This window comes from Sminthopsis crassicaudata, chromosome 1 (assembly GCF_048593235.1).
Source record: "Sminthopsis crassicaudata isolate SCR6 chromosome 1, ASM4859323v1, whole genome shotgun sequence".
In the NCBI taxonomy this organism is placed as follows: domain Eukaryota; kingdom Metazoa; phylum Chordata; class Mammalia; order Dasyuromorphia; family Dasyuridae; genus Sminthopsis; species Sminthopsis crassicaudata.
The window spans coordinates 432,919,705-432,944,302 of NC_133617.1; the positions used below are offsets into that span (position 1 = coordinate 432,919,705).

The window sequence follows — 24,598 nt, forward strand, 5'->3', positions numbered from 1 at the left end:
GAAGGCAGAGGTGGCAATGAGCAGGAGCACTAGGCTCACCTCCCTGCAGGAGAAGGCAGAGGTGGCAATGAGCAGGAGCACTAGGCTCACCTCCCTGCAGGAGAAGGCAGAGGTGGCAATGAGCAGGAGCACTAGGCTCACCTCCCTGCAGGAGAAGGCAGAGGTGGCAATGAGCAGGAGCACTAGGCTCTCCTCCCTGCAGGAGAAGGCAGAGGTGGCAATGAGCAGGAGCACTAGGCTCTCCTCCCTGCAGGAGAAGGTAGAAGTGGCAATGAGCAGCAGCACTAGGCTCACCTCCCTGCAGGAGAAGGTAGAGGTGGCAATGAGCAGGAAGCTTTCATCTCAGCTGTGACCTGGTGTGGGCCTCTTAGCGCAGGACCCATCAGGTCATTCCTTCGCGGGGATCCTGCTATTGAAAGACGGCCCAGCAACTGGGGGCTGGAAGGTCGAATTAAATAACAGGCTGGGTCTGAAGAGCACCATTGTGTCGCGGAATATGCAGACAACGTCCTGCCTCCACGGCGGGAGTTTTTTCTCTATCCCAAAGCAAGGAGATGGCGCCCCGAGGGCGGAACTCCGAAAAGGAAGCGGGGCGGTGCCTCTTACCCCTTCTGGAGACGTGGATCTGCACGTGACGCGCGTCGATGCGCGCTGTTTCCGGAAGTCTCCGTCGCGCGCGCCCCCGCCCTCGCCGCCGCTGCCGCCGCGCTGCCACTGCCACCCGGTGCAGTTTAGGGGGAGGAGGGCTCGGCTGCCGCTGCCGCCGCCGCCGTCGCTGCGACGCCGCCGGGGTGGGGGGGAGGGTGGGGTGAAGACAAGGCTGCAGGATGGAGATGATCCGGAGCAGTGCGTGCCTCTTTTCGCCCTCGCTGCCGATTCCGCAATGTCCTCTCCCCACCCTCCCTCCAGCCCTGGCCCGGGCTCCGACCCCCGGGCCTCCGTCAGGCCTCTGGGGCCGGGCCTGGAGACTGTCTGGCTGCTGCTCTCGGCCCCCGGAGCTGTCTCCGCGGAGCCTTTAGCCCGTGCGCCGCCCGTGCTCCCTCCTCCCCATGTTGCTGCTGCTGCTGCTGCTGCTGCTGCTGCTGTCCCTCCTCCTCCCCAGTCCCCAGCCTCCCGGTTCCCTTCCTCTAGGCAGCTTAGGGTTTGTGAGTGCTTGGGACGCCCCTGTCCGTCCCCTCCCTCCCTTTCCCTCCCCCGAGTCTCCTGTCTTCAGATTTGGAGGGGTGAACGTGGGGCCCCCGTCTGAGCCTTTTCTTGGTTTTTCTGCAGATTTTAAAAATAATCTTCACAAAGTGTACCAGGCCATTGAGGAGGCGGATTTCTTGGCAATCGATGGGGAGTTTTCAGGTATCCTGTCCAGAGTTTGATAGTATCCTCTCCCAGAGCTTGCTTGTAGATGATTTAGAGACATGGGGTTGGATCACCTCTGGCTCTTGGCCACATTTGGTAGCATCACCTAGCCTTATGCCCCACCCTACTGGGTAAGTGAGGGCAAGTGAATTAACCGCAGGGAACATTTTGCCATGGGTGTACTTTGAAGAGTGTTTAGTTATTATTTTGAATCATTTTAGGAACCACAAGTGAGCCTTACCCTGTAAGGTAATATATATAAAAACAAATCGGCACCCTTTGGTGTTCCTAAGGGCATTTTTTGTTGATTGGGAAATAGGATAACTTACAAATAAGAATGAAGTTTTGTGTGTGTGTATGTGTATGTGTGTGTATATGTGTATATAGTGGTAGACGTATTATTGACATTCCAGAAGTTAGGCATGCCATGCTGAACCCTTGCATCTACAACTGTTTATTTTTTTGAACAACAATCTGATAGTTAATTAAACGTTTTTGATCATTTTTTTTCCCCTTTGAGTCAGACTCCTGAGTTTGTTCACAGATTGACTGGTGGTTGAATTGATTGACAAATGTGGACAAACACCTAATTGTTTATAAAGGAAATTGATGATCTAGTGTGTCCATAAATTTCTCAAAGCTCAGAGAGGCAACTTGTTCTTAAATTGATGATCTTAACAAATTTTTTTCCTTAAAAATATTTTCTGTTGAGGGTACTAAACATATTTTTGGCCAAAATGTTTGATGTATTGGCTTTATGTAATTTTTTTGGTCATTGTTAACAAGAGCATTTTCAAAGATAAGAAAACCTATCGTTGATTGATGTTATTTATATAAACCATAAAATGAAGGTTGATATGGATAGAAAATTTTTTATCACTTGGAAACCAAATTTCTGTTGTCTAGCTTCTATCAAGAAGGCAAGTCCTTCTACAACAAAGTCTATCTGGTTCTGTACTTGAAAGCATTTTTAGTTTCATGGGATATAGGTGATTTTTATGTACTACTGGCTTTGATTAGAACCTAGAACTATGTTGACAATATGAATAATGCATTTAATTAAGACTTTAATGGGGTTAAATATTCTTAAACTCTTAATTATATGGCATATTGATGTTTGCATATCTATTTCCACTTCTGAAAGACACTTTATGTGATTATCAGATGAATCTATCAAAAAAAAAAAATCTTTAAAAATAAGTTTGCCTTCTCAGAATTCCATTGTGGAATTTTAAAATATTGACTTTAAATTGACAAATGATTAAATGTTTATAAGTGATAATGATTATTGTTAATAATAATTGTCCTTGATAAAAGAATTTCTATTTACTTATTTGATGCAAAGATGACACTGTGTGGTGTTCTGAAATTTCTTTTTTCATTAGTATTGATTGCTCATTGAATTTCTATGTGATGGATTTAATGTTGAAAAATTATTAAAATACTAAATTAAAATTCTTATTTCCTGAATTTTAGGAATCAGTGATGGACCTTCAGTTACTGCTTTAACCAATGGTTTTGATACCCCAGAAGAAAGGTATCACAAACTTAAAAAGGCAAGTTAGTTTAAAATATTTTTTTTATCTTTTTCAATCTCTTCCCTCACTGAATTGCAGTGAAGAGGAATCATGTGTATCTTTTGTAAAATATGCAACCATATTTCATGAAAATTTTAGTATATTTGATTTAGAATAATTTAGGTGTGGTTCTATTTTTTAAAACTTGGTTTTTGCCTAATTTGATTTTTTGAAATAAAGTAGCTATCTAAATATAAAAATTACATTTAAGGTACAAAATTTGAGCATATCTGATAGTTAAATAAATGTCCTATTTGAGTTAAAAGTATTCATGTGATGTCCCAAAAACTTTCTGCCAAGGTGGAATTAAATGATTAGAAATTCTCCTTGGTTGAAACTATTATTGCTTCAGGTGAAAAAATTGGCATTCTCTTTTGATACTGATTGAGAAGTTATTTTCTTTTCTAGCATTCCATGGACTTTTTGCTGTTTCAATTTGGCCTTTGCACTTTTAAGTATGACAGCACAGATTCAAAGTAGGTTATTTTTTTTAAAGCATTACTTATTCTGTTCTTGTGGAATAATATCATCTCTCAATTTGCTTGTATTTTTCATTTTCATAGGTATATAATGAAGTCATTTAACTTTTATGTTTTCCCAAAACCCTTCAGTAGAACTTCACCAGATGTCAAATTTGTTTGTCAGGTTAGTAGCAAAATTAAGTTGTTTTTGTCATTTATTGCTTTATCATTTGAGTTCATGAATAGTTGTACATTATATTTTTAAATTTATTTCATCCTGTAGAAAATGCAGATGAAAAGACCTCAGAAGGAGCCCATAAACATAGAAAATGCATAAGACATTCTAACTCTTCTATAGGTAGTGAAAATTCATAAAACACTCACAATAATTCTTCTTAGAAGGAACTAGACTTAGAGATTTTCATTAGTTAACCCTTTGAAATTTCCATCACTCTCTTATAAGGATTCCTATATAATCCTTCCTAAATTCATGTGTCATTCTGTGATTTAGATTTCTCTCCAGAAAAACCATTAATTTCAACTTTCATTTCCAAAAGCATTTTGTTAAAGCTAGATTTTCACAAGTAGCAAAAATGAGGTGATATGAATTTTCCTTTCTTTCACTTCTTTATTGTCACAGAATTGCCTTGAACAAAAACTTGGAGATAATTTAGTCTGTCATTTTATAGATGCAGAGTCTTGTAGTGAATAGCAGAAGCTAAATTGGAAGTGAGATCTGCTAATGTGTTATCTCTTTAGAGCAGGGGTTCTCAAACTACAGCCCATGGGCCAGATGCGGCCCGCTGAGGACGTTTATGCAGCCCGCTGGGTTATGGCAAATGGGCTGAGGGGCGGAGACAGAGTGAGTTTTTGTTGTTACTATAGTCCGGCCCTCCAGCAGTCTGAGGGACAGTGAACTGCCCCCCCTATTTAAAAAGTTTGAGGACCACTGCTTTAGAGAATGATAGGGTTGAACTAGATGATCTATATAGTCCTATAACTTTTTAAAAAATTAAATTTTATTTTTTTAGTGAAGAAGAATCTGCCTTTCTGTATTCTCAATACCCTCTCCACATAAAAAAGAAGCCCATCTACTTCCTAAACATTCTCAACATTAGTCATATCTAAAAAATTATGTCTCACTTAGCATATTTGGCTGATCACATCTCTTTTAGGAGATAGGTTGCATTCAAAATTAATAAGTTATGCCTTTGGCATCATGGTTGATCATTGAAACAATCAGAGTTCCTAAATCTTTCAAAATTGCTTGTTTTTATAGTCTAGATATTCTCCTAGTTTTGCTTACTTCATTCTGTGTCATTTCAAAGTGAAGTTCAAGTAAGATCCTCTTTTTTTTTTGTTTGTAGGCTTCTATTTATCTCCCCCATTGAATCTCTTTTCTTCTTTAGTGTATCCTTTTCCTTCATCCTTTTCCTTTCTTTTAAGATCATTACAATGTTTTTTTTTTAAATTGTTCTTTTAGTGTTTGGTAGAAATCACTTTAAAATCCATCTGGTCCTGGAGATTTTTTTCTTAGGGAGTTCATTGATGGTTTGTTTACATTCTTTTTCTGAAATGGGACTATTTAAGTATTTTATTTCTTATTCTCAACATAATTAAAAAAATAAAACAAAACACTTCCAGGCCTCCATCTTATTTGACTACCTTTATTATTGGAGCTCAAAATACAGTTCTCTGGTGATGCTTATATCATTTACTTCTCCCCTTCTTATTAGAATGCAATTATTTCAACTTCATAAACTCTTTTCAAATTGTCCGGTTTGTTTGTTTGTTTGTTTGTTTATTTATTTATTTATTTATTTGTTTGTTTGTTTATTTGGTTCTCTTTATTCTTATGTCTTTGTTTCAAAAAAAAAAAAAAGCTTTTGCTTTTTATCAGGAATGCTTGGAAGTCTTCTGTTTCATTAAAAATCCATGTTTTCTGCTATAGGGTTATACTCAGTTTTTCTGGGTAAGTTATTCTTGGCTATAAGTTTTTGTCTTTTTACCTTTTGGATATTATAGTCCATTTTTTCCATTGGTAGCTGCTAAATTTTATGTGGTGCTGACTGTGGCTCCCCCATAATTGCATTTTAAAATTAACTTTTGTATTCTTGCATAATTTCTTCTAATAATTCTAATTGATGTTTTGGGCAAGCTATTTTTTTCTTTGAGCTTTCTTTTCTTGTAATGTTTTTGGATTTACATTCATTTCTGGGTTTGTATATTGGCTATTCCTTGACTAAAATAGATATTTATCTTTTTTAATTTAGTCATTCTTCTAGCAATGTGTTCTAGGCAAGCCAGTCGTTGCTAAGCTAGTTAGGGAATTCTTTTGGGGCTAAGTCTGTGATTCTGACTAATCTGGAACATCTCACCAAGCTACTTTCTTAGACAGAGGACTCTGGGCACTGAGCTTCTTGGCCTGATCTGGGACTGAGTTCAAGATCAACTCTGGACATTGCTGTGTTGCACATCAAACATGGAACTCTGGGAGCTGAGTTCACTGAGTGGTACTGTGTTACCAGTCACAAGGCTCAGGCCTGTGCCAGTGGCATAGTTGATGATAAGCTCTAGAGTCCTGGAGTTACAGTCCTATGTTCCTTGAGCTGCCTGGGACAACCTTTACGCTTAGCATGGGCCTGAGACTGAAGCTCTAGGCAATAAGTGTGTGCTTTTGCCCTAAGTTATTGGGCATGAGTCCAGAGAGGAATCTGTGATCAACTTAGGGAGTCCATGAGTTTTTGTCCTAGCTCAGTCTTCTGATCTTTGAATCTTTGATCCTGGCTAACCCATGTTCTGCAGTTACTAATCATTTATCTGTAGGTCAAATTTGACATCTTGGGTAGAAAAGAGGCCAGGAAACATAGTTTCTTTTTTATTTTTATTTTTCTACTCTGGAAATTCTTACTCTTGGTATAGTTATGTGGGGATTGGGCTGTACTATTTCTTCCTACTCTTCTCTCTTAGATGCAACCCACTCAATATCATTAAGATTTCATAAATTAAAAAAAAAAACAGGAGTTGAATAAATTTAGATTTGTATACTGAATAACATTGTTAGGATCTTAATAGCCTCTTTGAATCTTGAAAGTGCTAAATTTAGGACAAATGAAAGAAAGAATTATTAGTCAACAGAAAAGTCACTAATAAGGTAAGTAAAATATTGCAAAATCAAGTTCTAAGAGGTAGTAGAGATTAATGCTATATAACTTTAGGAAAGATTTAGGTCATTTTATAAATGATGTTGGTTGGTTAAGAGAAGGCTAGAATGTCTTTAAATTTTCAAGTTAGTGTCTGGGAGGACAACCATATCCATCAATATATCGTGTAGTGGAATTATGGAAGGGGTCATAATGGATTGGATTGATCATGTATTTACTCCATTTACTCATTTCAATATTAACATTTGTTCTATTTTCTCTTTTTGATAGAGCTCGAGCATAGACTTTCTGGCAAACCAAGGATTTGATTTTAATAAAGTTTTTCGCAATGGTAAGTTTAGTTTTTACTTGCCATCAAAACCTTGTGAACTTAGTAGGGCATGGATCTAGATGTAGTTTAATTGTAATTTTGTGCATATTATCTGAGGGAAATGTATGTCTGGAAAAAAGATGGATTAGTCATATATTGAGAGTTAGAGATAATTAATGAATATACCTTATGATCTAGTGGTATTTATTCAATTTTTTTAAAATTATAGCTTTTTATTTACAAGATATATGCATGGGTAATTTTTCAGCATTGACAATTGCAAAACCTTTTGTTCCAACTTTTTCCCTCCTTCCCTCCACCCCCTCTCCTAGATAGCAGGTTGACCAATACTTGTTAAATATGTTAAAGTATAAGTTAAATACAATATATGTGGTATTTATTCAATGTTAAGAGAATGAGAAGAATGCCTGTAGCTGAGAATAAATAGACCTGGATAGGTTTCATTCTCCATGGTGATAAGCCATAGATCTGTAGATTGGTTTACTAGCTAGTTCTGTACATAGTATTCCATTTCCTGAAATGTACTGTCTTTTCACCTGTGATTGATAGGATTCCTAGTTTCCTTTCAAGTTCAGTTGCTTGGCTATTAAAATCTAAATAAGGCCTTTCCTGATCCCCTTGCTCTTTTTTTTTTTTTTTTTTTTTTTTTTTTGGGCAGAGTCCCTCACAACATCAATAGAATATTATCTTTAATAAAAAGATAGGCCTTTATTTCTTAGGCATGAAACCTTTTCTAATCCCCTTCCAGCTATTAATATTCTCTCTCTCTCTCTTGAAATTTTTTTTTTTATTATTTTGTATTTTTCTTCTAAATAAGGTATAGCATATGACTTTGTATATAGTAAACACTAATTTTTGAATGTAAGTATCAGAGAACTTTGGGAGAAATAAATGACCTCAGTAAGTGATGTGATTCTCTGAAAATGTGGTATGTTTTTGTTTTTGTTTTTGTTTTTTTTTTTCCAATTACTAATGTCTTTTCTTCTAGGCTAACCATGAATCATGCTTGGAGCATTTTCAGCTTTCATGGGTTAATGTAGGCAGGAAAATAAACTATTTCTAATATATAGCTTAGTTAACCCATAAATCCCTATCATGCCTCTTTATTTTCCTTCCATTCTATGAAGAATTATCGAACATGCTTAAGAGAATACATTTATTCTATCAAAATTGTGTAGAAATTAAATTATAATAAAACACATCTTGTTTTCCATTAATTTCTCTTTTAAAATTTGAGAAGCATTCTTATTGCTAGTTACATAGAATAATGAGCGAGGTAGGTAGCTTTGTGGCATGGTAGATACATGGCCCTGGAATCAGGAAATACTTAATTCAAATTTGGCCTTAGATAGCTGTGTGGGCAAATCACTTAACTTTTGAATGCCTCAATTTTCTCTATTGTAAAATGAGACTATTAACATCTACCTCCCAAGGTTGTTATGAGGGTTAGATGAAATAATAAAGCCCTTATTAGCACAGGTCTGTAACATAGTATACAATTCATGCATATTTCCTTCCTCATATCTGACCATAGAGAATTTTTAAGGTATAATGTGAAACTGATTATAGGAGCCCTTAGAATGTGGGAGCTTTTTATAAAGAGTAAAACTTGCACCAAGATATTGTCAATTAATGAGAAAATTTATGCTATAAAATATTATCAAACTGAATTAGAGACATTTCTGTGGTTGATTATATTCCTGGAGTTAAGCAATGTGACAGCCAATTAATTACTTTTTTTTTTTTTTTTTAATGGAGAAGGGCATGTTTACTTTAGTATTTCACCATTGAGTAGTTATTGTATTACTTGATGGTTCTGTTTGCTTTTTTAAATTATTTAATATGATTATTGTTTATGTATACATTTACATTTAATTACATATACACACATACACATTTTATTAAGTTTTACTCCTTGATTAGAGATATAGAGATAGGATTAAATCCATAGTTTCTGCCTATGCAGACCAATACCTTCTTTGAAACTTAGTTTTGATTATTGTTTATATTGATTTTCTTTGTTTGAGGTATACATTAGGACTTAATCTGTTTTGTGTACAGCTGAATATTTGGCTTAATTATTGCTTTTTATATATCTTATTCCATTCTAAATATTTGCCGTCAGTGCTAAGGCTCTTAGGATTCATTCATTTAGTAAGCATTTAAGAACCTATTGAATACCCAATAGTGTAAGCATATAAGAGATGTCCAATAAAGGTTTTTTGATTGATAAAGCATGCATTGGTGACACAACTCATGTTTTTTTTCTGTTTTTGATTCAAATTTATTCTATATAAATATCCAAGTAACTTGTATTTTTAAGGTAATCACTCACTGCTCCATTCTAACTATGCTACTAAGCAATGGCTTAGTGTATTTTTGCAATTTTTTTTGGCATCTTTCTTGAGAACAAAGATTATGTTTATTTTGACTGCACTCAATTTTGACAACTCTTGGTTCATTGAAAATGTTAATTTTTGAAAATAACCAGGAGTCATTTGGAATTGCCTACATATTAAAGTGGAGGAGTAAGTTTGATGATTTTGTTCAAAATGAGGAGTCTAACAAGAAAACAGATTTTTGTGTGTCTATGAATGACCACAAATTGACTCTCAAAACACTTGCAGAAAAGGTATTACAAAAAAGTTTTGGAGCAATAGCAGCTTGGTTGGAAAAGTCTTAAAGTGACTCTTGGAGGACAACATTCGTTTAAATCTTCAAGATCTAACATGTTGAAAACTTTCTCTTGTTCTATCAAATATGACTGTCTTTTATGTTGATTTTTGTGCCTAATTGTAAATCTTTGCTGAGTTGTCATAATCTTATTTATTAAAAATTATGTATTCAAATTTTATGACTACTAATAAATGTTCTTTGTTTTTTTTTTTTAAAGGAATCCCATACTTAAATCAGGAAGAAGAAAGACAGTTGCGGGAGCAATATGATGAAAAACGTTCACAATCCAATGGTGCTGGAGCTTTGTCCTATGTATCTCCTAATGCTTCAAAGTGTCCTGTAATTATTCCTGAGGATCAGAAAAAATTTATTGAAAAAGTGGTGTAAGTTATTATACCAATAAATAAAAAGCACATTCACTAATGTAGTGTAATGATTTTAATGGTAATATGGTACAGGAATAAAAGTTATTTTGGTTATATTCTATTACATTAAGATTTTTTGTGTGTCTATGAATGGCCACAGACTTAATGTTTTGAGTCAATTTGAATTATGGTATATTCAAATATGTATATAATAAATATAAATAAATTTATATGATATCACTTAAATACATTAATTTTATATAACAATCCTCATGATAAAAACCTTTTATTTGGCAAACATGCTTTCATATTGACTGTTAGCAGTTTTCATGTCTGTCAGAATGATAGATGTGCTTATTTGCCAAGAATATTAAGGACAGAGAAAGATTTATATTAAACTTTGTCTTCTATTTTTTAGTTTTAAAAAAATTGGAGAAGAATGAGTGGGTAGTTTGTGGAAAGATTAGGAGATAGCTATATTTTTAGTGGAGAAAATACAAATAGAGATAAAAATAAATGAGGGTCTTTATAGTTTTAATCTGTGGTTTTCGAATTTGATCTTTCTTAGAAGTTTTAATCTTTTATAAAATATATTTATTCTTGTATATGAAAATACCTACTTGTGAAAATATAGTGAGTCTTTTAATACTATACCTAGTCTTAATATCTGTGTTTTTTAATAACATGTAATTTTAACATTGTCAACATTTTAATCCCAAATAAATATTTGTATGATATAATCTAAAATTAAGAGGTAGAAAGTCAATATGCAGCATTTTGCTTTTCTTACTACATTTTTTTGCAATATATATCAGCTTTTTTACTTAAGGAGTAGAAATCTTGTAGAAAAGTGTCTGGACAGCTATAAAAATATATAAGAAAACAAACTGGTGAAAATATAAGTATTGTCTCTTTCACTATTTTAACTGTACTCTTGGGCTGAATCTTGAAAGTGAAAGATTTTGATTTATATACTGATATTTTAAGTTTAAGAAAGACTTTGGGAATGAAGGAATATAGGAAAGTTCCAAACTCTTCAGCTGGATTCTTTGATGGTGAGAAATAAAATAGAGGTCATAATATTGTTTAAGGGTGCTTTGTGTGGCCAGGCTCAGCTGAAAAGAAAGTCATACTTCAGGACTGAAATTGCCTAAAAGTCAGGGTTCACTACCATTCAGGACTGTAACTGTATCAACCTCCTAATCTCATCCTAAGAGAGGTTAGGGTACTGACTTCATTATTGAAGAAGGAGCCACAGCCTTCCACCGTATTCTGGAATACTTTGTATTGTGTCTGCTTTTTAACAAGAGTTTTTTTTGACGAGGAAGTTTATCACTGAAATGCATCTTCTTTATTAATTGAAATACAAGTTTCAGACAAGGTTAATTTCATTAAATATAAGAATCTGAAACTGATAGTGAATATGCTATTATTCAAGCTAAATAAAGCCCAATCTGTGATACCCAGAAAGTTTCACTTAAAAAAAAAATTATCTCAATGTTTTTGAAAGTAAAGAGTGCCATTACTAAGTTTTTACAAACTAGTCAAATGTTTATTTATTAAACACTTAGACTCTGCTGTGGAAAGTTTTCTGTTTTTATAAAACTTAAAATTAAGAAAACATCCATTGCATTGGGAAAGTCTAGTACTTTGAATGATTGCTGCTTATAATTCTATCAGATCCACTTCTTTTTATTAATAAATAACAAGCTTTCCCCTCAACATCTAGAGGCACACTTTCCTGAGGAGAGTGGACTCAGCTTAACAGCATTTTCTATAGAACATCCTCCTTATCAAATTCATTTCTAAATATGGCATTCATTATTTATTAATTACTTATCATTTATTTTTAATTATTATTACTATTATTTATTTATTATTTTTAATATATTATTATTTATTAATTAATAATTATTAATAAAATACATATACTTTAAGCTTTGGGGATCCTTATTCTGACTCTCATTCACACTGGTGAGTCACGTTCTTGAGCATGAGAGGTTCCTAGGGGTACCCTTCGGGATATAAGGTTCTCTAATGCTGTTGTCTAAAGCCCACATTCGAGTGTGTTCTCTAGAATATCAATTAGTGATTTCAGGTTCTTTTAACCAGTTAGCATCAATCAAAAGGGGTATTTATTGAGGAATTAGAGCAAGAAGAGAAGCACAAGCTTTCCTCTCAATATCTAGAGACCCACTTTCCTTTATACTACCTCAGTTCCTGGGAAGAGTGGACTCAGCTTAACAGCATTTTCTATAGAACATCCTCCCTATCAAATTCATTTCTAAATATGGCAAAGCTGATGGACAGTTGATCCCTTGTTGTATAGAGTCCAGCATCTTGGCTGGTGGATCATTCTGTGCCTGGATCAGGACACAGTTGCTCTTCAGGCCTGTGCTGACTGCTTGGGTGCAGCTGTTTTAAGTTTTGGCATTGACTAGCTCCTGGGCTTCTATTAATTTTTCTGACCTTTTGAAGTTCACAAGATCACAGCGTGGTTGATTCCATTTATAATACTCCTTCATCTCAGAAAAGAATAGATGCAACAAGGAAAGAAGTAATAGGAGGGTCACATGGCTGTGACTTCATGCCAGTTAAGGTCTCAGCGTAGGTCACTAGTGCCATCTTTGTTCCTCACCTTGAGGCATATAGTAGTAAGCCTCATTTGGCTTTCTCATTTGGATGCAGTCAGCCAAGAAGCCATAAAGGTTTATTATTTGCTAATACATTGTTTATTTAGGCATTTTAATGTAATAATGTTAGAGAACCTCACTTATTTTACAAATATGATATTCTTGGTCTTCTTATTCCATTTCACCAGAGAGAAAATAGAAGAATTGATACAAAATGAAGAAAACAAGAACTTGGATTTAGAACCATGCACAGGGTTAGTTGCTCTCTAAATTACATTCTGTCCTTTTTTGGGGGAAAGAAAATTAAATAATGAGATATGATACTGAGTCTGCTTTGATTAAATCCACTCTATAAATAGCCTCTTTACCATAGGATTTTGCTGGAGTTTGAGGACAGTGTTAGCCTTGATGGAGAAGAATAGATTGTTTATTGAGACATCAAGTAAATACCTTATCTTTCTGTGGTCAAGCATCTTACTTTTGGGTGCATGAATTCTTGTTGACTCTAAAATTGTGCTGTATCTTCTTCACAATAAATAACCTCTAACTTTGTATTAAATATGTGAAGAGCTTCCAGTAAAAAGAATGATTATAGTGGAAATATATTAGATTTAGAATCAGGAGACCTAGGGATAAATAACATTTACTGTGCTTTTGTAACCTCAAACAAGTTGCTTCACCTATATGGCCTTCCATGTTTTAATATGTAGAAGGAGGATAGGGTATTAGGTGAATTTTAAAGTCCTTTTTTATTCTATGATAGATGCTTAGTGCAGAAGTAAATGCCTTCACTTTTCACTTAATAATTGGTTGTTTTTTTCTTAAAACCTCTTAAATGAGTGTTGAAGATTTGTGTAGATAGAGCACTAGCCCTGAATTCAGGAGGACCTGAGTTCAAATCTGGTCTCAGACACTTAACACTTCCTAGCTGTGTGACCCTGGACAAGTCACTTAACCCCAGCTTCAGAAAAGGAAAAAAAAAAAGATGATGATGATTTGTGTACTGCTTCGGTACTCACTCTTTAAACAGTAGCCAAAAGGAACATTTTTCAGAATTACAGAAAGTTTCTCTAATCTCTGTTTGACCAGTTAATTTTCTCAAAATGTATTAATTGTGATTTTATTTTGTTTTTGTAGGTTTCAAAGGAAATTAATTTATCAGACTTTGAGCTGGAAGTAAGTATTCATTTTATATTAACTTCCCCTGGGAACTCTCTGGGAGGGACTAAGTTTTAAAGACTATATAAAATCTCTTAACTTTAGGTTTATTTTTGAATTTCTGCTATTTTGTCAAATCATCCAAATAGCTCCCAAGCAGTACTTTGGAGAGTATAGACTAGAAATAAAGATTGTATTTAAAGTTACTATTTCTTTTTAAACAAGTGTACAAATGGTCTTTTAAAATTAAATCTATATTCAGTAATAATTATCTGGAGAAAAATCTTGATTGGAAATTAAAATCTTTTTAAATGCTTGTTGATTTTTATCATTGTTTTGGAAACTAAAAGGTTATTATTTGTGCTACTGTAAGAGTTCTCACAGTTTAAGGGCTTGCTACTTGGAATGTCATCATAATTAAGTTGCACAGTGTATTTATATCTCAGATGAGTGCCTTTTTTGTCATATAACTTAATGGAAAAGATAAAGGCTATAGTCATTTCTATTTGTCTTTAGAATTTTTATTATAGTTTTAGTTTTATAGTTTACTGTTAGATGTTTGGAAATTTATTTGACACAATTTTATATATACATATACATAGACACACACACACACACACACACACACACTCAATTTAGGAAGAGTAGGGACATTGTCCAGTTTGTTTAGCCTGCATTCTTGTTTATATTTTGTAGCTGATAGTCCCATTAAGACTGATAAAAAATATTTTATTAACATAAAATATAGCTGTCATTGCTTAAACTTTTTCCTAAACAGAGAAAATTGTTAAATTCTTCAGCATAAAGGGCTTTTTCTTTGAAACCTTCGAATTAAATAGGATCTGTTAGTTTTTAGTAATAAGAGCAATTAAGTAAAGTAGGTGCTTGCTTTCTTCTGTACTTGAAAGCAAGTTTTAACTATTTGGAAATTGAAAATTGTTGTAAGAAAATGTAAGATTTTTTTCAAAGAGTATGTAATGGTGCCACATGATAAATACAGCAAGAAGAAACAGAATTCCCTTTTAGTTTAGGTAAATTCTTATACATTTTGCATCTTATTCAGGAATACTAATTAGAAAACATAGCTAAAAATTTATTAAACAGTTTTCAGAGCAAATAAAATTTTATTCTTTTTCTATTGTTGTATGGTTCATATTTAATGATAGTCATTCTATTTGGTTGAAATATAGATGAGCATTTGCTATTCTAGTATTAAGCATGAGATTTTAATTGTTGGGTACCAGTTACTCATTTACTAATAATCCGTTTTCCTTTTTTTTAGGTATCCCAAAGGCATACATGTTGAGACTTTAGAAACAGAGAAGGTAACACAAAAAATGAACTGATTGTTATTTAATATATATCCAGTTTATATAATAATATACTGACACTCAATAGCCACCAAACTACCCATGTATCTTAGGCTAGGTTTTATTATTTATGCAGTTGGTAAAATCTTCAACAGCATCATTGTTGATTAGATAGATCATCTTATAGTTGGGCAGGTTCAGAACTGGTTAAATAACCAGAAACAAAGTGTGGTCATTGCTCATTTAAAGAAAAGTCTTTAGCAGATCACACTAAAAGCTTCATTCCTTTGACAATATATTTTTTATTCATCGATTTGAATGGAGGCATAAGCAGTACTGTTCATCTGATTTGTAGGTGACATGAATAGGGTAGGATGGCTTTTCTGTGGGATGACAAAATGTAATCTCAAGATCTTGAGAGATGTGAATGAATGTGAAATATTAAAACTGCATTTAGTAGAAATAAGTGTAAAAGGATCAACTTCATAAGTACAAGGTAGCAGAAGGTAAGGGGAGTAAGAATGCAAGAAAAAAAATAAAAAGGAAAAAAATGAGGTAATATGTTATTCACTTGGTAGACCTTGAAGCTCAAGTTATTATTATTGTATGACCATTATATTTTGACCAGCATCTACTATGGTGTGCTGTTGAATGGATAATAAATGTGTAATGTGTTAGATAATAGACTCTTTCAAAAGAAATAGATTTTAGTGGACTGCAAATTCAATAGCAATCAGCAGTATGTTGTGGCCATAAAAACAAACAAACAAAAAAAAAACAACCTAATGCTATCTAGATAAGGCTACATTAATAACTTAGAACAAGGGTAAATGAATGGTTATAACAGGCTTGGTAATAAGGCTGATTACAACAGCTGGCAAATTGCATTAGGTTCTGGGTGTCACATTTTATACTATTGACATGCTTGAACATGCCCAGAAGAGGGCAATCAAGTGATAGAAGAGTTTAAAACTGTGTTATAGAGAATGAGTTGAAATGATTGGGAATATTTAGTCTGGAGAAGGGAGAATTAAGGAAGTCATTCTTAATTTCTCTCTTTACATTTTTATATGATTGTCATATAGAGCCATGGACATTATAAGTATACCACCAAATTCAGATGCAGATGGAATATAGTAGGTAACTTTAGGGTACCTTTTGACTGTAAGATTTTGTGATTCTATACATCAGAGTTGGGTAGATTGTAAATGGAGTTGCTTCCAAAAAGTTATTGAAGTAACAGGAACAGTGATTGATTCTAATGTAATATTTTTCTGAAAACCTCAAACAATTTCATTAAAACCCTGCTTAAAAGTCAGTTTTGTTTTGTTTTTTAAAGTAATGAATGCAAAAGTGCTTGAGAAGAAGTCTGGTATAGTGGAAGAAGCCCTGGATTTGTAGTCAGAGGCGGCTGGATTTGAATTCTGGTTTTGCTAATTACTATTTGGTGATCTTGGGCATTATATTTCATTTCTCTAGATTTTATTTTCCTCAACTATAAAAATGAGAGGGTTACATTAGATTACCAAAATCTTTTCTAGCTATAGATAAAATGTATGTATAAGCAAATTTAACTCATCCAAGATTTAGAGCTCTCAGGTTTGTTCTATAATAACTTAAAATGTATGCATTGCCAGGTAAGTGAATTAGTAAAATATTTAGTTGTTATATTTTGTAATATATCATAAATGATACATTTCCTCTCCCACAAATAACCAGAAATAGAAGTTTTTCAAAGAATTACTTTTTAAAAATTCAGACATCAAAGAAATAGTAACCAAAAATATTTAAGTGCAATTAATTCTTTAAATGCAGCATTTTATATTAATAGTAGCTTTGCCTTTTTAAGACTATAATCAATTTAGTTGAATTTAAAAACTTGGGGAAATATTTGTAATGGAAATGCTGACCAAGATTTAAGATGGTACTATATCAGTGTAGAACACTTAGTTTGACTCATGACAAAATAATGATAAAATTGATGCCTGCTTCCCATATGATCAGATTTTGTAATTTTCTGGATTTAAGTTGCTTTCCAAATACTTTATTTGTAACTTGGTGGGTTTTTTTTTCCCTCTAGAAAGAGCGATATATTGTTATTAGCAAAGTAGATGAGGAAGAGCGTAAAAGAAGAGAACAGCAGAAATATGCTAAAGAGCAGGTAAATTAATTTTATTTTTTCTCTTTCAGAAAAAGCTGACAGAAATTTTTTACATCTTTTTTTTTTTTTCTTAGTTATAGATTTATATCAAGTTAACAAGTTGGGTAAAGGTTTTTCTTTCCAGAAAAATATAATTCATGGGTTGAGGAAAAAATAAGTAGTAGAAGAAATTAAAGCCAATAAGAAACAATATAGGCATAGTCAATGAAATGAATTAGTTTCTTCCACAATTACTAGCATATATTTGACTCATTTTTGTCTAATCTACATATTTGATATAAGGCAGTTCTATAGAAATTGTTGTTCTCAATCATTGCTTAATTTTTTTTTTTTCCTTTTTTTGCTGAGAAAATTGGGGTTAAGTGACTTGCCCAGGGTCACACAGCTAGGAAGTGTTAAGTGTCTGAGACCAGATTTGAACTTAGGTCTTTCTGACTTCAGAGCTGGTGCTCTACATTGCTTAATTTATGTAAAAGATATTGTCAGACTTCAATTTCTAACTTGATTTTTCTATATCTGCCTGTGAGTTAGAAAATACCAGTGAATCCTTTTTTGATAGGACTTAGATTAGATTATTGGCTTTTACTCTGTGCAGTTATTTTTTTAAAAAATTCATTTATTTAATATTTTCCACCTATTACGTTTAAAATAATTTTTTTACATTTGTTTTTAAAACTTTTGAGTTCCAAATTCTCTTCCATATCCCTACCCCACATTTCTATAAAAGTTATGTTGTGAAAGAAAATATAGCTCTTCTGCCCTAATTTTTAAAAATCATCAAGAAAAATAAAGTTTAAAAAAGAGAGTTTTTTCAATTTGTATTTATTCAGATACAATCAGTTTCTTCTCTGAGTATGGATAGAATTTTTCATCCTAAATCCTTCAGAGTAGGTGTGGATCATTGAACGTTGAGTATAGCAAATTCTTTTACAGCTGGTCATTCCAAAACATTGCTATTACTTAGTATATAGTATATTTCACTTTGGAAGACTTTCCAGATTTTTTGTTTTTGTTTTTTTCCCCTGAGAGCATCCTGTTCACCATTTCCCATAGAATAATAATATTACATGACAATCACTATCACAATTTGTTCAGCCATTCCACAGTTGATGGGCATCACCTCAGGTTCCAGTTTTTTGCTCTGAGAAGAGAGCTTCTACAAATATTTTTGTACCTATAGGTCTTTTTATTTATTTATTTATTTATTTTAAAAATCTCTTTTGGTATTCACACTAATAGTGGTTTTGTTAGGTCAAAGGATATGCATGAATTTATAATCCTTTGGGCATAGATCATATCTTTTGCTCATTTATCATTTAGGGCATAGCTCTTATTTTTTATTAATTTTACTCAGTTTCCTCTGTTTGAAAAATGAAGCCTTATCAGAGAAACTTGTTTCAAAATTCTTTTTATAATTACTAGATGTAAGTGTATTCTTCCACATTCTATTCTCTCACTTTTCACCCTGTCCCTCTTCAAAAGTGTTTTGCTACTGACCACTTCCTCCCCCAATATGCTCACTCTTCTATCACCCTCCCCCTTCCCATAACCCATTCCTCTCTTGCTTTCCTGCAGTATAAAATTGATTTCTGTACCCATTTTGAGTATGTATGTTATTTCTTCTTTGAGCCAGTTCTGATGAAAGATTCACTCATTTCCCCTTTCTTCCCTCTCTTCCATTGTAACAGTTTTTCCTTGCCTCTTTTTTTTTTTTTTTTAATGGCTGATAATTTGCACCATTTCACTTCTCCCTTTCCCTTTTTCCCAGTACTCTCTCACCCCTTAATTTCATCTTTTTTTTTTTTTTAGCTATCATCCCTTCATATTCAAATCCCTCTTCTGTCCTCTGTCTATATGTACTCCTTCAAACTTATGCAGTTATGTTTTAAAAGATTATGCAATGAGCATGTGAAATATGAGTTACATATTTAATGTGAGTGTGAGATTTTAGACAAGGATCTGCTGCATGTATGTATCCTAGTGACTTCTGGTTCTTCATTCTGAGTGTTTCTATTTTGATGTTTGTTCAGTTGTTTCAGCTATTTCAAAGTCTGACTCTTTATGATGACCCCACTTGAATGTTTTTGGCACAGATACTAGAGTAGGTTGCCATTTTCTTCTCCAGCTCATTTTACAGATGAGAAAACTGAGGCAAACAGAGTTAAGTGAGTTGCTCAGGTTTCTTGTATGTGGGGCTGGATTTTCATTCAGAAAGATGAGTTCTCCTCATATCAAGCCAGACACTATATTCACTGTGCCACCTAGCTGCCTTTATTTCTACATAACAAAGTTAAATTTTATTAATGTTCAATTTGAATTATTTCTATGTGTGTAATAGATTTTTGTATGTGGGCATATTTATTTATTTTTAGTGTTTTTGGTTTAAGACACCTTGTGTTTACACATTCTGAACTAACAAGGTAAATTACTTAAGCAGATCTTTGATCACATTGCTTTGGGTACTTTTTGTAGCAGTATAGACTGTAATGTATCTATCCCTTTTTATCCTGTTTTGAAATTATATAGATACCAATGGAGCCTCTGGGTTGTCTACATAAATTAGTGACCAAAATTTCTTTTTGAGTATTCTTCATTTCACCACAGCATTCACTAGTGTTTTTAAAAAACCCTGTGATTTCTATTAGTCTATTTACTTACTGTTTATATGATTACAAGTTTTAAATAATGTGTTCATGACTTCAAAATTTGACACTTCTGAACTGTAGTCTGTTGCCCATAATTCTGTATCATGTTACATGTTTCTTAGAGTTTACATATAGGAAGAGACTTGAGGATTATTTTTTGAAATTAAATTTGTTCTTAAGAGTTGAATCAGCAAGGAATTTTTCTTTTGATAACCTTTTATTTTATGTTGAATATAATTTGTTTAGAGTTTATTGTTAATCTTTTCTGAAAGTTTAGTTTAGCTCTATAAATAGTTTAGAACAACTTTCTGCAGTGGGGCAGTTAGGTGGCATGATGTATATGATATAGCATCAGGCCTGAAATCAGGAGGACTCTTCTTTTTTTGTTCAAATCTGGCTTCATACATTTTCTCTCTGTGTGACCCTGGGTAAGTCACTTAACCTCTCACTTTCCTCATCTGTAAAATGAGCTGGAGAATGAAATGATAAACCACTTCAGTTTTCTTTGTCAAGAAAACACTACTGAACAATAATAAGCAAGATATGGATTAGGTACTGAATTTACTAAGCTGAATAAAACTGTCTTTGACCTCAAGGAATTTGTGTGTTAGTAGTAACACTTAAAATATGCTATAATATATGGCCAAAAACTAACATCTGATAATGCTCTTAAGTTTAAGATGAGTGAATTTTAAATTGTCTAGAAAGCTTAACTGCTATTAAGTGATTGGCTTGGAGTTAACTGTTGTTATTGTCCTAATGCTTAATGCAAGGAATGTTTTAAGACTAAGTATAAACATCAAGCAGCTAAATGTCACAGTAGATAGAACGCTGCCCTGGAGACAGGAAGACTTGAGTTCAAATCCAGCCTCAGTCATTTAATACTTCCAAACTGTGACTCAAGACAAGTCACTTAATCTCAGTTGCCTCATCCCTAAAAGGAAAAAAAGACTACATGTAAACCATTTTGAATCATAGCAGAATTTTCTGAATAAAAGAGTAGTAATTACAAGAATATTTGAGATCAACACTTATATTTGACCTTATTTGTTCAATTTAACTAAATCTTTTTTTTTTAAATTAATAATTTTTATTTACCAGATATATGCATGGGTAATTTTACAACATTGACAATTGCCAAACCCCTTGTTCCAATTTTTTCCTCCCCCCCCCCCCCCCCATGGCAGGTTGACCTGTCATGTCAAATATGTTAGAATATAAATTAAATACAATATATGTATACATGACCAAACAGTTGTTTTGCTGTACAAAAAGAATCAGACTTTTAAATAGTGTACAATTAGCCTGTGAAGGAAATCCAAAATGCAGGCGGACAAAATTAGAGGGATTGGGAATTCTATTTAGTGGTTCATAATCATCTCCTAGAGTTCTTTTGTGGGTGTAGCTGGTTCATTAACTAAATCTTTTACTTTTCTGAAGTACTAAATTTAATCATCAGGTGGCACATTTCTTTAATCAATCAGAAGGGATTGGAGGATGGGGCTGGTAGGGAGAATACTCAAGCAAAACTACTTCATGACTTGCCTGCAGTGTCCAAGTACTATTTACCCTAAAAGGTAGAATTCTAGGTATCTTGGAAGAAATTGCAAATGATTAATTTGTCTCTTGCAGTTGATTCTTAGTTTGAGTTACTGGAGTTAAAAGTTACTTACCTTCACAGTTGAGGTGCTATAATTATTTCTGAACATTGCAAAGATCACTGTAGCCCAAAATAAAAATGGTTCAGAGCTTTTCTGTATTGAGTACTGTTTGAAGCTTTGGTGCTTCTAATTTTTTGTTATGTCCTGAAAGTTATTTAAATGAGACTGGCTTTTTTGTGTTTGTTTTTTTGATAGGAGGAACTAAATGATGCTGTGGGATTTTCTAGAGTCATTCATGCTATTGCCAATTCTGTAAGTAAACCAGACAATATTTCCCTTAGATAACTTCTACAAAATCCTTGAGATTAACATCTTGAAATGACAGAGTATAGTATTAATAAATTTAAATTTTGATAATTTGGGGGATGATAAATGTGGGAAAGGAGTCTGTAAGTAGACATTATTTTTAATGAATTATAAACATCTAAATTGTGAGGGTCTTTATTAAAATGGAGACTTGTTCTTACAGTGTATAATATTGTTTTTTATTGGTTGACATAAAGAAAATAATCATGGTGGTTTGTGTTTGAAAACAACAAATAAGAAAGGAATTGGGGAGGAAAGTAAAGGATTTGCTCCCCCCCCAAAAAAAAAGGATGTTAGGCAGCCCTAAAATTAAATTTTTTTCTTTTTGAAACAATTTCTTTTATTATAGAAAATGCTAGTTAGGAAATAGGTAGGGTGTATGCTATTAACCTTATATATTTCCTTTGACTATAATTGAATTTATATATTATATTGGTTAATCTTATTACAGTTTGACATGTTTTTCAAAATGTGCTAATAATTTGGGTGAGTTTTATACACACATTTTTTTCTTTCTTTTTCTCCTCTTTTTCCCCCTTTTTCTCTTCTACTGATGACATGCACCATATCAGAATAATATCAACATTTCCATATAGACAGATGATGAAGTAGAGCTGGTTGCTTTGTGAATTACTGTATCTAGGTTTTGCAGGTACTTCCTGGGGTACTGTGCCTACAGGCTGGCTCTCCTGGAGCAGAACATGCCTTGAGGAAAATCTTCTTTTATAAAGCAGCTGGGGCTCTAAACTTTGTAGCAGGGAGCATGCAATAAGGTCAAGGAAAGTTACCAGGATAGAATTTCCAGGATTTGTGTGCCTGGAGTAGCCTGTGTCTTTCTTGAAATCAGCCTTGGAGCACAGGCACACTCTGAAGGACCCTGCCTTGACTTTACCCTTATCAATAATATTTCTTAGTAATATTAAGTTCAGCATGTTCTTGTGAATTTTCTCCATTTGTACCATACTGGGGAATGGGAAAGATACAAAGTTTAAGATGAGATATGCCTGCCCTTGTAGAGTTTGCAGCCTTACTATTTTTAATGTAGGCAAAAATCTATCTGTAAAGTATGAAATTCCACAGCAATATAGTTTCTCTAGTGTCCATTTATAGAGTTTTTATGGAACTAACATTCCCCATAAAGTAGTTTCATCTAATGTTTTATCTAATAAAATCCAGTAACACAGTTATGGGTATGTCTATTACTTTGCAAAGTATTGTGAGATTTGACAGAAGCATACTGGGGTGAATCTACTTTACAGAGAAAATTTTATTTCTTAGGAAAAGAATTTAAAAAAAAAAGAATAAAAATAAAAAAAATAAAAATGGACATTCAACTTCCCTTTGGTGATGGCATTTTGATCTTTAAACTAGGATGTCTAACATCTTACCAAATTGAAATTCTATATATTTCTATATATTTCTTTTGCCTCACTTTTCCTTTCCCATGGAATTCATGATTTTTTATATCTCTTAATAAATAGGGTCAGGGGAAAAGAAGTTTAGTTATAAAGTTTTTCTAAGATAGCAGTTTTTTTTTTTTGGTTTTGTTTTGTTTTTGACCACATGTCTATTTCTTTTGATTGTAAGTAGATATGATTTGAGGACCTGCAGTCTTTTTTCTTTTTTCTTTTCTTTTCTTTTCTTTTTTTTTTTTTTTTTTGTTAAGGTAATTGGAGGTAAGTGTCTTGCCCAGGGTCACACAGCTAGGAAGTGTTAAGTGTCTGAGGCCACATTTGAACTCAGGTTCAAGACTAGTGCTCTATCCACTGTTTCACCTAGATGCCTCAGTTAGCAAAATATTTTGAAAAACATGTCATAATTTTAGAATTTTTAAAATTATTATAATAATATAGATTATATTAGAGATACTACATTTAAATAATATTAGAAAGACCCTTGATTTGTTCAATAAGTATCTAAACTGACAGGGACTTGGAAACAGGTATGATTGGCAGTTTTCATTCAGTAGAATTTATTTTCATATCATTTAAGTTATTTTAGGTTGGTTTATTAGCTAAGGCAGGGGAAAAAAAATCCCTCACTTCTTTATTGTGGAAAATGCTATTTTTAAGAAAATTGCCCCACATGAAATTTGACATAGATGATAGGGATGATAACATCTATTTTTCTGTCTTGTATACAATTGAATACTAGTTTTTGCTGTTTAGTATTACTGTGATAGTTATTTTTATTTTTCTGAATTTGTGAAGAAGAGTTTTATAATTAAGAATCTTACAAATTTGAAGATTTTCTTATAAGGTATTCGATAACCTAGGAGACACAACTTTTATATATTAAACTCCTCAAAGAGAATTTTAACTTATTTTGGATTATAGAGAATGGCAAGACAATATCTGAAAAAGAATATTCAGGAGCATTTGATTCTTTGTTATCGTGGCCTTTTTTAAAAAAATAGATTTTATTGATATCTTTTGGGTTTTTTTGCCTTTTTTTAAAAATGTATTTCCCAATGAATATGTCCTCTTTATAAAAAAAGAGGAAGAAAGGGAAAAAAATTGTATGAAGCCAAACACCATAGCTAAACAATCCTTTAAGGAACGTAGTAAATGTAAATATAATAAGTGTCTGCAATGGAGCCAGAATTGTACTACTCTGTTCTTTGAAAATGATATCATAATATAGTGTAATGTAATACAAAGAAGTTATTTTATAAACCTAATTCTCTTTAGGGCAAACTTGTTATTGGGCATAATATGCTTTTGGATGTCATGCACACAATTCACCAGTTCTACTGCCCATTGCCTGAGGTAAGTAAACTGCCAATCTTTGTTAACAATTC

General features: G+C 33.2%; 1 protein-coding gene across 3 annotated transcripts in view; it reads left to right on the forward strand.

Annotated features, from left to right (window-relative positions):
* The first annotated feature begins 641 nt into the window (after window positions 1-641).
* PARN (poly(A)-specific ribonuclease) overlaps window positions 642-24,598 on the forward strand; it is a 172,747-nt gene continuing 148,790 nt past the window's right edge. For 2 of the 3 annotated variants that reach the window (XM_074280570.1, XM_074280571.1), the window contains exons 1-13: window positions 654-846; window positions 1,270-1,347; window positions 2,827-2,906; window positions 3,336-3,403; window positions 3,491-3,572; window positions 6,823-6,883; window positions 9,777-9,942; window positions 12,746-12,811; window positions 13,695-13,733; window positions 14,998-15,040; window positions 17,106-17,186; window positions 21,688-21,744; window positions 24,489-24,566. In XM_074280570.1, coding sequence (XP_074136671.1) covers window positions 828-846; window positions 1,270-1,347; window positions 2,827-2,906; window positions 3,336-3,403; window positions 3,491-3,572; window positions 6,823-6,883; window positions 9,777-9,942; window positions 12,746-12,811; window positions 13,695-13,733; window positions 14,998-15,040; window positions 17,106-17,186; window positions 21,688-21,744; window positions 24,489-24,566 — 918 coding nt within the window. In that variant the 5' untranslated portion in view covers window positions 654-827. Of the gene's footprint in view, window positions 847-1,269; window positions 1,348-2,826; window positions 2,907-3,335; window positions 3,404-3,490; window positions 3,573-6,822; window positions 6,884-9,776; window positions 9,943-12,745; window positions 12,812-13,694; window positions 13,734-14,997; window positions 15,041-17,105; window positions 17,187-21,687; window positions 21,745-24,488; window positions 24,567-24,598 lie in introns of all 3 variants that reach the window. The other variant, XM_074280572.1, reaches the window with a different exon arrangement.